The 16540-nt window shown below is 40.0% G+C and overlaps 1 protein-coding gene across 1 annotated transcript in view; it reads right to left on the bottom strand.

Annotated features, from left to right (window-relative positions):
* kndc1 (kinase non-catalytic C-lobe domain containing 1) overlaps positions 1 to 16540 on the bottom strand; it is a 65797-nt gene that overhangs the window by 15069 nt on the left and 34188 nt on the right. Inside the window, exons 11-21 of the mRNA XM_072436674.1 lie at positions 16005 to 16163; positions 14335 to 14412; positions 13005 to 13080; positions 12649 to 12838; positions 10944 to 11584; positions 8036 to 8174; positions 4267 to 4535; positions 2640 to 2977; positions 1199 to 1292; positions 444 to 541; positions 90 to 274 (exon numbers count right to left, since the gene is read on the bottom strand). Of these exons, the coding sequence (XP_072292775.1) occupies positions 90 to 274; positions 444 to 541; positions 1199 to 1292; positions 2640 to 2977; positions 4267 to 4535; positions 8036 to 8174; positions 10944 to 11584; positions 12649 to 12838; positions 13005 to 13080; positions 14335 to 14412; positions 16005 to 16163 (2267 nt within the window). The remainder of the gene's footprint in view (positions 1 to 89; positions 275 to 443; positions 542 to 1198; positions 1293 to 2639; positions 2978 to 4266; positions 4536 to 8035; positions 8175 to 10943; positions 11585 to 12648; positions 12839 to 13004; positions 13081 to 14334; positions 14413 to 16004; positions 16164 to 16540) is intronic.

Below are 16540 nucleotides of genomic sequence, written 5' to 3'. Positions count from 1 at the left end.
AAAACACAATATCAAAGTCATTACAATAAAACTGATTCAGCTTCAGGTGGTGAGGCGTTGTCTTTCTTGTAGATGATATATAGAAGTACCTGGTGTAGAGGTGAGCCATGAGCCCCAGAGGAGAGCCGAGCTGCAGAACACTTTGACCTTCACAGCAGCTGAAGGACAAAACAGAAGAATCCTCTGAAGACTGCAGCTCCAGAGCGTCAGCTCCACAATCAGCCAGAGAGGGCAGTAGTGAGAGCTCCAGCCCCCACTGGTCAAGGCTCAACACCTGGACACAGCGCCATGACGGACATGTATATTTATATACTGTGTAGTATTAGCTTGATTCAAATATCCTTTGGACAGCAGTTTATCGTGTCATTATTGTATAATGTTTTTTATTCTTTTTATAATTTGAGAAGAAAAGCTCAAGTGTTAGGGTGATTTAAGAGCTTTACCTCCAGGTATTTCTTGACACTTTCCAGGAAAATGACTCTGGAGCGCAGCTCCTCCAGCTGAGACTTCAGTTTGCTCAGCATCACTTTGTTCTCAGAACCTTTGGAGAATAAAGATTTTATTTTGGTGTTATGACCCTGAAAGAGATTTAGCTGAGGCTGTGTTTATCTAAAAAGAACCACTTTTAGAAATATTTGCTTTGATATTAGAAAACTGGCCCCTCTGTTGTGTTAGCGCTTCACTTAGTGAAGCTCGAGGGGAAAGTCTGCTCTAAAATATGGTCAAAAACTGATTTGTGTAAAATGTTCATGTGCAACAACAAGTCAACAAAGCACTGTTTCTCTGGGTCGCCTGACAACGGCTCTGTGTGTGAAGCTAAAACGAGGAAGGAGGGGCACAATTAGCTGCTTAGCTACAATCTAGTGCAGAATATCTTTGTTTTTTACGAGCTTAATGTCTCTGTACATTGTCCCTTCGAATAAAGACTAAACTAAACTAAACTAAACTAAACTAAACTAAACTAAACTAATGCATTCTTCCAGAATAAGTTTAATACAGATAAAGTTTGATTGGCTTAGATTTTGTTATTCTGTGATGTTTTAACTGTAATAAATGTGTTTTTATGATGTTTCTGCAAAAACAGTATCAAGGAAGTGGCTAATGGGGTGCTAATAAACAACAACAACAACAACAACAACAACAACAGCAGCCGCATTGCATCTGTCTTTTGCTGTGTGACTACTACACTTGCTCGCACCTTTGTTCTTCCGCTCCTGTTGAAGCAGCTTGTGATAGAAATTCCTTGTTTTCCTCAGATTTCTCTTCTCGATGATCAACTGCTGCTGCACTTCCTGTTCAGAGGGAATGAAACTGAATCACACACAATCCTTCAAACAGTCCCGGGCCCCGGTGTGCGCAGCCTTTGGGCATGTGCCGGGGTTAAAGCAGCAACCGTTTCACACAATGAGCTTCTCTGGTTTCCTTTAGCGGCTCCGGGCTCCTCAGGTGTGTCATTAGCGCCTGTGAAGGAGCCGAGGAGCCATCAAAGCGAGCAAACACAAAAGCGCTTCATTAATATGCTTCTGCGGATGATAATGTCGTCCTCTGCCCAGGGCCGAGTTCAACCTGTTAATATTCACATCCCGTTTGCATGTTCTTTACAGCTATTGTCTCGAAGCCCTGCACATGTGCTCAGCCTCACGTGCTTCAGAACATAAGCACAATTCAACGTTAGCGATAAAGAACCTGAATTAACATCTGCGTACATGACCAAGCAGCAAAAACTCTGCACATTTTATCCATCATCATTAGGGGAGTTCATGGTTCACCGGATCATGAATCAATTATCATTAAATGTCCTTTTGACCCGGTAAACAGACACGTTTCATTTGCTTCGTCTCCTACACATACTTGTAGTACATACTTCCACCACCAGAGTGCGCACAGGTGCCTCCACACAACTGTGACGCTCTGAATGGATCATGGATTCATCTGATAGAGACAGATTATGCAGTATTTTATTGTTCATGATAATAATGTGATTCTTAGTGAAGAAAACAGATCGTTTCAGCTCTTTGTCTGAAATGGAAAACGTCTTTTAGCTGCTCACGCTAAATCATTGTAAGAGTAGTTTATTCATAATCCGTACAAAAGAGTGCATTAAATCAGTGCTTATAGATTTTGTTCAAAGGCAACAAAAGAAGCACTGATCTGTAAACAGACTGATGAACGGCTGAAGAAAACTATGAAAACGAGCACGCTAATCACCATTTCCACACTGTATTTCAACTGTCTTGATTAAGCATTTCTATTATATTGTAGTTTTATTTATATGTTTAAAATCTTAAAGCCCTTAATCACGTTTCTATCAATATTCATGGGTTTCAGGCAAATGATTACTTTCCTATATTTCCTTCCAAATAACTTCAAACTACAAATCAGATGTCACGTCCAGACAGTTACTTATACTAGAGTAATCGCTTGGATCACTACTTTGTACTTCTACACGAGTAATGCAAGTCCGAAGTCACTTTTACTGGAGTACTATTTACGGCTACTCCACCACCTCGAGTCAGACCGTGGAACGTTCCTGTCAGAGCGATAACGACCCTGTGGAGACGTAAGGTCATAAGGCCATGAGGTCATAAGGTCATAAATGGTCATAAGGTCATAAGGTCAGCGCCGTGTCGTCCCGTCACCTGCGTCTTCACGTCCACGCACGGCGCCGCCCCGGTGTGCTGCCCCAGCTCGGCGGCGTACTCCACCACCTCGTCGCCGAAGCACCGCCCCTCGTAGAAGGCCAGGTCCCAGGCGGCACCCGGGCACCGCCCCGCTCCCTCGGCCCCGGCGGAGCCCCTCTCCGCGGCCCCCGGGGAGAGCCGCCGGTCGGACGCCCCGGAGTCGCTGTCCTCCAGGTCCATCGACGCCTCGTCCCTGCCCAGCGCCAGCTCGGCTTCAGAGAGGCTTTCATCGCCGGCCCCTGCCGAGCGCTCGCCGCCCTCCATGGCCCCGGTGTCCGAACTGTCCGTGCTCACGCCTGGAGAGACGAATGTGATGAAAACACACAGAGCGAGGACGTCAGAGGATCACATGCGGAGCCAAAGAGCAGGACCGTCCCAGGCTGGAGCGCGATAATGTGAGCGGCGCGTGAACAATGAGGCTTCTGTTGGAGACTGAGCATCAGATGGTGTTTCATCACTGTAGCTGCAGAAGAAGAGCCAAACTGTGAGGCCATTGAGCAGATATGAAAGCAGCAGCTGGCTTTGGGGCGTGGCCAAAGTTGGTGCATTGACATAAAGTTGAGCGAGGCATATTTGGAGTGGACGTGAGGGTGAAATGAATGCAGCAAAGTCTTTAGAGCAGGAGCCAAACGCCACTCGAACTGGTGTGAATACAGTATGACTAATGACTCTCAACAACACTGTAAACACCAGTTTGTGAGGAAAATAAATACATAAATGTACTAAATTACTTCAATTAAGAGAAGTTTTGACTTTTGTTAAGATATGACAAGAAACAAAAATTGTGTTAAACCTGTCGCAAAGTAAGAATTGACACTCGTTACACATCATATTTTCCTGGAAACGTTTTTTAAATCAATTTTTGGAGATAAAACATTTGCACAGAGGCAGATAATGATACTTGATAATGATGCGTTTGTTTTAACCCTGACTTTGTTCACAAATATTGTAAAAAAAAACAGACTAAAAACACATCATGTTCTTATCGTTCTCAACATCTGCTCTGCTAATGCTGTACATCTTGTGTGTTTGATACGGTCTTCATCCAAAACTATGGATTCTTGTCCATTACAGCCTGAAGCCTGTGATAGTGTGGAAGAAACTGCCCCACAAACTGTTCCAGTGTTTACACCAGGAGATATGAAAATAAGAGTCCACGCAGCAGTTGGTGGTCACCTTTAAACATGGTAGAAGGAGAAGGAAGAAGGAGAAGGAGAAGAAGAAGAAGAAGAAGAAGAAGAAGAAGAAGAAGAAGAAGAAGAAGAAGAAGAAAAAGAAGAAGAAGAAGAAGAAGAAGAAGAAGAAGAAGAAGAAGAAGAAGAAGAAGAAGAAGAAGAAGAAGAAGAAGAAGAAACATGTTTTCTGGATCTTGCAGGTGTTCATTTTGAAATGTAATTGTCAGAAATGTCTTATTTTCTGATTCAAGCTTATGGCCCAGCACAGAGTGTAGCACGTTTTTGGATGTGCAAGTTTTTTTCTACACTGTTTTTATCATTTGAAAGCACCAGAAAACACTTCAGCTCTTTGTGAAACAGATGAACCTGAACACAGATGTTTATAGTCAGATTTCTGATCAAATCCTCACCTTGGAAGATTCCTCGCTGCCTCTGCTCTGGTCCTAGATCATGCTCACTTTTGGTTCCTTGTCCATGTCTGGCCCGGGGCTCGTCCGGGTCCCACTCGTCCACAGCTTCAGGACCAGCTTCAGGAACAGCTGCAGGGTGTATATTTCCATTGAGGTCCAGGCACAGCTCTCTGCGCTCCTCTCCCCGGCCTCCAGGGGGCGCCGCTTCAATGCCAGATGCCCTTTTCACTGGCTTTGATGCTGCCTGGTCATCGCTGCCTCTGTACGGGCTGCACACACAGACCACACATTCAAAGAGGGTTAATGTTTATTTATAGAGCGCGTTTCAGTCACAAAGACAGTCAAACTAGAAAATAACATGAAAGTAAAGAGATAAAAGCTTAAATAGGCCCTATAGAATCTTTGAAACAGAAACATGAGCCCATAAACCACATAAACATACACACAGTGCGAAACATGAATGTGTTCAGCTGCTTTGAAGTGAAGGAGCTCGACAGACGGAGCTGGAGGAGAATCTCATGCCTCTTTAAACGAAAAGACGAAAAGAGTGTCAATAATGCTGGGCCAGGGTTATATCTACACAACAGTGGGTCCGGACCCCCGGGGGAGATGATTTAAAGATGAAATAGTAACATTATGACACTGTATTTAATCTATTTTTAATTAAAAACAGTTTTGGTGAAAGGTTTGCCAGTTAAGATACTTATTTTGTCACTTTTCTGTTCACTTTACACTGAACACTCATCAACTTAAACGTCTTATACATTATTTCTTTGTGCATACTAGTGTATTCATATCAAACATTATGCACGTTGTACTGCTTGTAAAGACTTCTCACGACAGATAAAGGGATGACACGATATCATGCGACTGAAGGATCAAATGAAAAGTACAGATCTTGAGTTGTAGAAAGACACATTATCATTATTATGACATGACCATCGGACACATATTTACACCTCACGTGACATTTAATGCTTTACCTTATCAGTTCAGAGCTTTACTGTCCATCAAACGCCTCCCAACAACTCCTCTGATCACCGAACAACCGCCCGCACGCCCCGCTCCGCTGCCCGCTGCCCGCTGCCCAGAGGGGCGAGCTCTCTGTGAAGTCGCCCCACTCCAGCGGATGAAAGGCGTTCTTTGCCAGGAGCAGATGACACGCTCCACGTCGGCCACAATGGACCGTCTTCCACTCGCTATTCGAGGTTTAGATACTCGGCGCACAGAGGTAACCATGGGGACCGGGCGTTACGAGTGAAGTTGGGGCTGAGGGTTTTTTTTGTCTCGAGGCTGATTCAGAGGCAGGAGAGAACGCACAATGGAGAGTGAACGAGAAGCGCTGTTTTGTTTTTGTGTTCAGAAATAAGAGAGAAGATGGACAGAAAGTGCGTTTGTGGGAATAAACGACGTCACTAAACGATGAAAAATGTAATATACTTAAAATGCACAGATGCCTATTAGTACATTTGAATTATTACCGTATTTTCGCACCAGCCAAAAAAATTTATAATGTGTAATGTAAATGTAAAACATGTATAAGTCGCACTGGAGTATAAGTCAAATTTTTTAGTGAAATGTATTTGATAAAATCCAAGACTAAGAACAGACATTTTATCTTGAAATGTAATTTACAATAATAACAGATGAGAGAACATGGTGAATAGGTGTACGTATGCTAACGCTAACACCTTCAGCTACATGACGTATGCTAACGCTAACACCTTCAGCTACATGACGTATGCTAACGCTAACACCTTCAGCTACATGAGGCACAGACAGAACTGTGGTAAGTGTCTGGTATGTTAACGTAACATATGAACAGTTATTCAGAGAACTATAGCATAAAGAACATGCTAACAAGTTTAGCAAAGCATCAGTTTTACCCCAAATCACTAAATCCATTGAATTCTTCTTCCTCTGTGTCACTTCTAAACAACTCCACAAACTCCAGAGGAAGAGGAAGTGCAGATTCTTCTTCTGCGTCGCTTAGAGCCTAGAGCTCCCTCTTGTGATTGTCAGTGTGAAAATAACGAATAATATCACATACAAGTCGCTCTGGAGTATAAGTCGCACTCCGGCCAAAACTATGAAAAAAGGTGCCTCTTATAGTCCGGAAAATACGGTATTCTTTTTTATGTGTACATTTCGACTTGTGCAACTGGACGCACAATAATCCCTCTTGTAAAATTCAGTCTGTTCACACAACTTTTTATTAAAAAATTGCTAATTGTCGCTAACAAGGCGGGTAACCATGGAAGGTACGATGCTACACAGGTAACAGGCTATGTTTGCAGTATTTTTGTGACTTGACGTGGCTTCTGTATGTTTGGACCAAAGCATTGTCCTCGTTTGTAGAAAAAACAACAGCTTGAGATTGCGAAAATGTGCAAAAAGTGAATAAAAGCGGTCTAAATTTCGCCTTTAAGATCAAATCGACCGAAGCGTAATCGACACACGCTCGATAACAAGCCAAATATGAGTGATTTTTTTACATTTCCAATCACAAACAACATATCTTTTTCAGCATTAGCTTGAGTTTGCTGTGACTGATCTTATAACTGTCAATACAACGAGAAATAGTCAAACAATAAATGACAAGTCTTCAGAAAAGTACAGACATATATGATGTGTTCCTGCTCGTTTAAAGACTCTCCCCTCTTCAAACTGCATGTTCTCATCGCCGCGAGAACATTACATAATATTACACCCACTTGTTGTGTCATCTGCGCCGCAAGTGGCAAAAAGGTTTTAATTTGTCCCGCATCTCTTCCCTTACGTAATCTTTATTATCTAATCGTTATCGTGCTTTTGCGACGGCTGCAACTCTGTCTGATTAAAAGTATCAGGCCGAGAACCGCTAAAAAGAACTCAGTTTATAAATCCTGCTACGATCGGAGAAGGACAGAAATACGTTAGGCTTTATTAGAGCAGCGTGAGACGGGGATGAGAGAAGGGAGGACAAGCAGCAAACGTGTAAATGTGCTGTGGACACCGGCCAGAACACAAAGACTTCATTTAGAATATAGTGCAAATAGTTTATTAAGAATGATTACTGTTCAGTGATTATTTAACTCATATCTTAACCCTTAATTAATTAGTTACAAAGTCTGAATAAATCTTCATGAAACAGTTATTATAAAGTGGTTCCAGTGGATTTAGTAAAAACGTCTAATTGTGATTTTACTGCCAAACAGTTTGATTATGATTGAATTTGCAATTTATGTTTTGTTCAAAGTGCACATTTTAAAATCCATTAAAACAAATATTGTCATTATTTGTTTTTTCTAAATAAAAAAACAAACAAACAAAAAAACAAACAAACAAATGAATGAACAGGGCAGGACCAGAGAAGAATAAACAAAAAATGGACAAATTACCAAAACAATAGGTTTTAAGAAAAATAAGGCATTCTAAAAAAAGAAAAGTTAAGGCGCACAAGGTACAAAAAGTCTTATTTAGTGCAGATTTTTTTTTCAAATTTGTCCATTTCCAAGTTGAGTCTGTGTGTGATTTTTCCATAAAATTCAAAAGGAGCGTAAACATCTGAGAGAAAGACTGAAATATGAAAATGTTTCTTGCGGTCTAAAGACGATTTGCACATATTAAGAATAATTTGCAGTTTACAGAGGAAACTATCGTGTTCAAACATGAGGCCCCCCTCTCTCTCTGGGCCCCGAGCTACTCACAGTGGGGCGGAGCTACTCACAGTGGGGCAGAGCTACTCCCAGTGGGGCGGAGCTACTCCCAGTGGGGCGGAGCTACTCACAGTGGGGCGGAGCTGTAGTTGACCAGACAGTGCAGCACCCCCAGCAGGTCCTCGTCCCAGTACAGGTCACTGAAGCGCTCCTTCACCACGTCGGCAAACACCCTGCACTCCAGCGCCTTCAGAGAGAAGATGTACTCGCCTCGGAAAGGACAAACACAGAGAATATGCAACGCTTCACCATGACAACCACAACTTCTGCTACAGGGGCCTTTAAACTGACTTTATACATTTGAGTTGTATAATTCTTTATATTTTGCTTTTTGTTGTTTTATTGTAATGAGTGAATCCAAGTCGTTTCTCTACTTTATCTTCTCTAAGTCTAAAAACGTGCATCCGTAACGTGAGCGAGCTTGCCTCTCCACAGACCTGACTGGTACCTCGGCCTGGAGGCTGAGCACGCCACCTGCTTGGTGTTGCTCTGCCCAGAACGTTCCACAGTACGGCGTTAAACCTATCGATGTTACGGAGTTGATATGCCTTAAACGATCTGTCGCCCTGGGTTACGGGAGGCGTGCCCACCATCAGTTTAAACAGAGGGAGGGGCTTAGAGTTAGAGAGAGGATGAAAGCAAACGAGTCACTCACAGTCACCCGAGGCAGACGGTTTTCAGAGGTGGAAAGTACATTTACTGCAGTCACTTTTTTGATAAACTGTTATTGTTTATTTTGAGCAGTTTGAGCAGTTTCCGAGTAGTTTTGGAATAGTTTCTGAGTAGTTTCCGAGTAGTTTCCGAGCAGTTTTCGAGCAGTTTTCGAGCAGTTTCTGAGCAGTTTCCAAGTAGTTTTCGAGTCGTTTTCAAGCCGCATACTTTTGACTCCAGCTTGAGTAATATCCTACTGGGCATTTTGATCATTGACTCAGTATTGACATTATAAAACATATAATCAAGTGGTAAAGACATAACTCTATCTAGTTAGGCTTGTCACCATAATTCAAAGGTTTTTTCTGTAATATTTTGTAGTATTATAACATTATATGACATTACATGACTCATTATAGACACATACAAAGTGTTTCATTTGGCTTTGTATTAGTTGCAGCTCATTGTTTCGTCTACATTGAGAAAACTGGGATGATCCTGCTTTAGAGATATCGTGTAACATCGTGTAGCCTTGAGTAGTACTAATACAAATACTCTGCTTTAGAGATATCGTGTAACATCGTGTAGCCTTGAGTAGTACTAATACAAATACTCTGCTTTAGAGATATCGTGTAACATCGTGTAGCCTTGAGTAGTACTAATACAAATACTCTGCTTTAGAGATATCGTGTAACATCGTGTAGCCTTGAGTAGTACTAATACAAATACTCTGCTTTAGAGATATCGTGTAACATCGTGTAGCCTTGAGTAGTACTAATACAAATACTCTGCTTTAGAGATATCGTGTAACATTGTGTAGCCTTGAGTAGTACTAATACAAATACTCTGCTTTAGAGATATCGTGTAACATCGTGTAGCCTTGAGTAGTACTAATACAAATACTCTGCTTTAGAGATATCGTGTAACATCGTGTAGCCTTGAGTAGTACTAATACAAATACTCTGCTTTAGAGATATCGTGTAACATTGTGTAGCCTTGAGTAGTACTAATACAAATACTCTGCTTTAGAGATATCGTGTAACATCGTGTAGCCTTGAGTAGTACTAATACAAATACTCTGCTTTAGAGATATCGTGTAACATCGTGTAGCCTTGAGTAGTACTAATACAAATACTCTGCTTTAGAGATATCGTGTAACATCGTGTAGCCTTGAGTAGTACTAATACAAATACTCTGCTTTAGAGATATCGTGTAACATCGTGTAGCCCTGAGTAGTACTAATACAAATACTCTGCTTTAGAGATATCGTGTAACATCGTGTAGCCTTGAGTAGTACTAATACAAATACTCTGCTTTAGAGATATCGTGTAACATCGTGTAGCCTTGAGTAGTACTAATACAAATACTCTGCTTTAGAGATATCGTGTAACATCGTGTAGCCTTGAGTAGTACTAATACAAATACTCTGCTTTAGAGATATCGTGTAACATCGTGTAGCCTTGAGTAGTACTAATACAAATACTCTGCTTTAGAGATATCGTGTAACATCGTGTAGCCTTGAGTAGTACTAATACAAATACTCTGCTTTAGAGATATCGTGTAACATCGTGTAGCCTTGAGTAGTACTAATACAAATACTCTGCTTTAGAGATATCGTGTAACATCGTGTAGCCTTGAGTAGTACTAATACAAATACTCTGCTTTAGAGATATCGTGTAACATCGTGTAGCCTTGAGTAGTACTAATACAAATACTCTGCTTTAGAGATATCGTGTAACATTGTGTAGCCTTGAGTAGTACTAATACAAATACTCTGCTTTAGAGATATCGTGTAACATCGTGTAGCCTTGAGTAGTACTAATACAAATACTCTGCTTTAGAGATATCGTGTAACATCGTGTAGCCTTGAGTAGTACTAATACAAATACTCTGCTTTAGAGATATCGTGTAACATCGTGTAGCCTTGAGTAGTACTAATACAAATACTCTGCTTTAGAGATATCGTGTAACATCGTGTAGCCCTGAGTAGTACTAATACAAATACTCTGCTTTAGAGATATCGTGTAACATCGTGTAGCCTTGAGTAGTACTAATACAAATACTCTGCTTTAGAGATATCGTGTAACATCGTGTAGCCTTGAGTAGTACTAATACAAATACTCTGCTTTAGAGATATCGTGTAACATTGTGTAGCCTTGAGTAGTACTAATACAAATACTCTGCTTTAGAGATATCGTGTAACATTGTGTAGCCTAGAGTAGTACTAATACAAATACTCTGCTTTAGAGATATCGTGTAACATCGTGTAGCCTAGAGTAGTACTAATACAAATACTGCACGATTGTTTACTGTGTATCGGGCCCTTACCCATTGCGACGTCCCCGTGGCCATTGTCCAAGCCTGCGTTGAGCGTAAACTCCCCCTTGAGCAGGTCGATCACCTCCTGTAGAGCCGGGTGCACCGCCGGGGACACAGGGGCCCGTCCGCTCGGCGTCGCGGGCCTGTTTTGGCCTTTACCGCCGATCGAGGCGCTGCAATTGTCATCGAGAGCGGCCAACGAATCGAAGCTGGTGCCGTTACTCATTTCCGGATTCGATAACAATCCTTTCAAAGACGGCGGCACCAGGGACAAGTTTATGTCCAGGCCCCGCACCGAGTCGGGGGCCCGGACTCGGACCGGGACCAGACAGAGTTGCCCCGTTTTGGGATCTTGTCGAAAGAGGTAATTGTTGAACACGCCGCAGTTATTGAGGTTGGAATTTAGAGATGATAGAGACACTTCTATGTGAGACACGTCAGGGAGGTCGGGGTCAGAGGTCACCGGCGCCGGGTTGTCTGGAGGCGGGGGAGTGGAAGCGGCGGGCGTGTCTTTAGCCGGACGGCGTGACTCCTCCGTCGCGGCGCAGGAGTCGGGGTCTGCGGGAGGCTGCGGGTCTTCGGAGGTGGGAAAGGAGTCCAGGCCGATTTCGTCAATGTTCTCGCTGCTGTCTACGAATCCCTCCATGTACCTGAGGACACGAGGGGGGGAGGCGGCTGTTAGTGTGTGAGGGCGTGGCCGGAGCTGGTGTAAACGAGACGCTACTTCCGGTTTGTCATCAGCCTTTTCGTCAACTTCTCTGCACTTCCACGTCTCGTTTTTTATCGCCTTTTTGTGTAACGTGTTGGGTTTGTTCGATGTTAGAAGCATTATGCGCCGCAAATATACCCTATTCTCCGAACTATAAGTAGCTCCAGAGCAACTTATATGTAATATTATTCGTTATTTTCACCCTGGCTACCGCAAGAGGGCACTCTAGGCTCTAAGCGACGCAGAAGAAGAATCTGCACTTCTTCTTCCTCTGGAGTTTGTGGAGTTGTTTAGAAGTGACACAGAGGATAAAGAATTCAATGGATTTAGTGATTTGGGGTAAAACTGATGCTTTGGTAAACCTGTTAGCATGTTCTTTATGCTATAGTTTTCTGAATAACTGTTCATATGTTACGTTAACATACCAGACACTTACCACAGTTCTGTCTGTGCCTCATGTAGCTGAAGGTGTTAGCGTTAGCATACGTCATGTAGCTGAAGGTGTTAGCGTTAGCATACGTCATGTAGCTGAAGGTGTTAGCGTTAGCATACGTCATGTAGCTGAAGGTGTTAGCGTTAGCATACGTACACCTATTCACCAAGTTCTCTCATCTGTTATTATTTTAAACTGCATTTCAAGATGAAATGTCTGTTCTTGGTCTTGGATTTTATCAAATCCATTTCCCGCAAAAATGCGACTTATACTCCAGTGACACTTGGTGTGTTTTTTTTCTTCTCTATTATGCATTTTTTGGCCGGTGCGACTTATACTCCGGAAAATATGGTAATGAGGAAATCGGTTTTGGCCAGTGCCATGCGACTTTTGGACTTCTCAATCGGCTCCAAAGTAAACCGACATCTAGTCTCTGCTTTGGTGTCAGATGAAATCGATATTGTCCGATACTTGCAGCAGAAAAATCGATTATTGTAAAGCTGAGCGTGAAAAGGCTGGACTTGTACATCCGCTGTGTACTTGGAAGTTAAAGGTGTGCCGTGCGTCCTCACCCCTCCAGTTCATCGCCAACACTCGGACTCTTCTCTGCCGCGTCCTGGCTGGTCAGGATGATGGGGGTGAAGTGAGTGGCGGTGGAAGTGAAGGCTTCTGGGAGTCGTAGTTCTCTGTCGACTGGATAACTGTGGGGAACAGGGCCAGGGACAGGAGCCAGTCGGCTCTCAGTGGCCGTGGGCACAAAGCCTACGCACAGTTACAACAACGCCAGACACAATATCAATGAGACGGCACACACAGGTATGACTCAGGACCGACGCCACGGTAACGACACACTACACACAGAGTACACGGACTTTAGCCTCTGATACAAGCGTGTGGAGCAGGAGAGTGGACTGTGATTATAGCATACCACTGTTGAGTAGTGACGAGTCTTCATTTGAGAGTTCCTCACACATGCTCGAATCTTCTATGTATTTTGATACTGGCTGAAAAAAACAACAACACAATGAAGATAATAATATTAATAATAAAATAATAATGATGATAATAATATTAATAATAATATAATAATGATGAAACTAATTATAATATAATAATGATGATAATAATATTAATAATAATACTATAATAATGATGAAAATAATAATAATATAATAATGATGATAATAATATTATAATAATGATGATAATAATATTAATAATAATACTATAATAATGATGATAATAATATTATAATAATGATGATAATAATATTAATAATAATACTATAATAATGATGATAATAATAATAATAATAATAATGTTGATAATAATATTAATAATAATACTATAATAATGATGATAATAATATTATAATAATGATGATAATAATATTAATAATAATACTATAATAATGATGATAATAATATTATAATAATGATGATAATAATATTAATAATAATACTATAATAATGATGATAATAATAATAATAATAATGCTGATAATAATATTAATAATAATACTATAATAATGATGATAATAATATTATAATAATGATGATAATAATATTAATAATAATAATACTATAATAATAATGATGATAATAATAATAATGATGATAATAATATTAATAATAATACTGTAATAATGATGAAAATAATAATAATAATAATATAATAATGATAATATAATAATGATGATAATGATATTAATAATAATATAATAATGATGATAATAATATTAATAATAATACTATAATAATTATGGAAATAATAATAATAATATAATAATGATGATAATAATATTATAATAATGATGATAATAATATTAATAATAATACTATAATAATGATGATAATAATAATAATAATAATAATGCTATAATAATAATGATGATAATAATAATAATACTATAATAATTATGATAATAATAATATAATAATGATGATAATAATATAATAATGATGATAAAAATAATACATAATAACAATAGATTGGATTTCTGTAGAGCTTTTAAAAGTTTAAAAACAAAAAAAACATTCTAAAAACATTGTTCTTTTGAAAAATCTAATTTAAAACTTAAAAAAAAGTACCAAATGTACTCGATTTAAGATAAATATTACTCATTCAATCCCTTTTGAACTTATTATCATACTGAACATCGTGGCTGTTGAAATGGTGAATGACGTAAAGGCAGTTTGAACCGTGAGTGGAGAGTGCATTAGAGCGTCTGCAGAGTGTTTATGTGAGAAGAGAAGCACCTTGTGCACTCTGCAGATCAGTCGCTCCCACACCGTCTCCGCGCTGGTCCCCTGACGTGATAAGTAGTCACGGCAACTCTGCAACAGACACGTGACAACAACAACAACAGCGATCAGACACGTGACAACAACAAGAGCGTTCAGACACGTGACAACAACAGCGATCAGACACGTGACAACAACAACAGCGATCAGACACGTGACAACAACAACAAGAGCGTTCAGACACGTGACAACAATAACAACAACAAGAGCGTTCAGACACAACGTTTCAGTCCCATCACGACAAACAAAGTGGACGGAGGGGAAAACAATGCATGAGGCTGTTGTTAAGAGTTTGGGTTTTTGCCAGCATAACATACTTAATAAATAATATAAATATACTTCTAAAAGGTCCATTCTAAACAAGCGCTAGAACGTCACCTCTGGTTTAATAATGCAGGAATTTATAACAGATGCACTTGGGTTTCCTTTTTCCCTTTCTAAGTGCAAAGCAGTGGTGGAAGGTGACACAGCACACAAGTAAATGTACTGTATGTGTGTTTTTTTAAGTATCTGTACTTTTTACTCCACTGTCTTTTTAAAAACTGGTCTTAGATGTAGAAGTATTTGTACTTATAGTTTGAGAACAGCCGGTATCTTTGATGTGTAGAAAATAAAAATGGGAAAATAATGGGAAATCGATAAAATCATTTCACTTACTTCTACAAACCGACACTTTTAGAGATCACTACACATTACTCTATATGTGAAATACTTTACTTTTTTAAGTACATTTTTATATGGGTGCTTTTATTTAAGTAATAGGAGCAATTATCACCTCAAAAAGTAATACAATTAAGTACTTCTTCCACCACTGGCAATCAGTATTGTATTTTCCGGACCATAAGTCGCACTGGAGTATAAGTCGCACCAGCCAAAAAAAGCACTGGAGTATGAAATGTGGTTGCAATTGTGAAAATAACAAATAATATCACATAAAAGTTGCTCCGAAGTATAAGTATATAAGTATAAGTTGCACCCTGGCCAAAACTATTAAAAAGGGTGCCACTTATAGTCCGGAAAATACGGTATTTATTTGACAATATAATACAAAAATTAAATAAATACGAAAAAAAAAAAAAAAAAAGTATTGTAAGTAGGATAACATATTACAAAATATTATATGAGCTGTATTTATATATTAATGATGTTCAGAGTCAGCCAAAAAATGCCAATACTATTTATGGTTATTTTTTATTTTTTTACTTTATTATTTTATAGCCAGTGTCGAATGATTTGAACACAACATTTCTGCTGCACTTTGAATTACTTTGTGACCGAATTGTGCCTAAACTTGCCTCTCCTCGAGTCAGTGCTGGTTCATCTGTAAAACCTAAATGATCCTTACATTGTGGGCGTGTCCACTCTGTCCACAGACCATATTTGGAAAGTCGTGAAACAGACTCTGAAGCTCATCAGAAACTCCACTAATAAAGAAACCAGCGCCTGGAAAATGTATTTATAATTCATTGTGTCTATAAAAAGAAATGCACAAGCTCTCATTGTGTAGAAGCTCCCGTGGGCGCTATGGCAACAGGTAATTCCTCCTTTTGTTTTCTTCAGCTAGTTTTTAAATAATGAAGGAGAATATTACAAACCACAACAGTCAGAAGTAAGAAGAATCAGACCTTCTTGGCTGTGACGATGGTCGGCCTCTCGATGGGCGTCTGCTTCGCCATCTCCAGCAAAAGCCTCTTCAGTTTCCGGGGCATCGCTAGCTTCTGATTGGCCGATAGGTTGAACTTGGCCGCCGCCCACAGAATTGCAGCAATGCCATAAACGCAGACCTAGAAATATACGATTTATAACAAACGTTTTATGATTTGAATCGGCCTTATGCTTGTTTAAAGGATGGATGCCTTGGTTGGGATGTTCCACAGTGCGACGTTAAGCTTATCACCATGACAACAAGCAAATGATGCCCCCCAGACCAAGTTACAGGTTAGATCTGTAAAGAGGCAAGCTGGTTCGTTGGAATTATACATGCTTTTCAAGGTGATTTAAGCAATAAAACGCCGGATATAAACCTTTAATGCATTAGACCTTCATAAAAATGTTCAAAATGTGAGAAAACTGGAGGCAAAGTGGAGTAATTTCAATGATTAACTGAAAATAGATACATGTTTTTGGCTTCAGGTCTTTAAAACAAAAAAGTAAGCTACAA

Source organism: Eucyclogobius newberryi, unplaced genomic scaffold, assembly GCF_026437365.1.
Source record: "Eucyclogobius newberryi isolate DKJ021-1_F unplaced genomic scaffold, fEucNew1.0.hap1 SCAF_8, whole genome shotgun sequence".
Classification (NCBI taxonomy): Eukaryota; Metazoa; Chordata; class Actinopteri; order Gobiiformes; family Gobiidae; genus Eucyclogobius; species Eucyclogobius newberryi.
The sequence above is the reverse complement of the archived record's forward strand: the minus strand, read 5'-3'. Positions and strand labels throughout refer to the sequence as shown.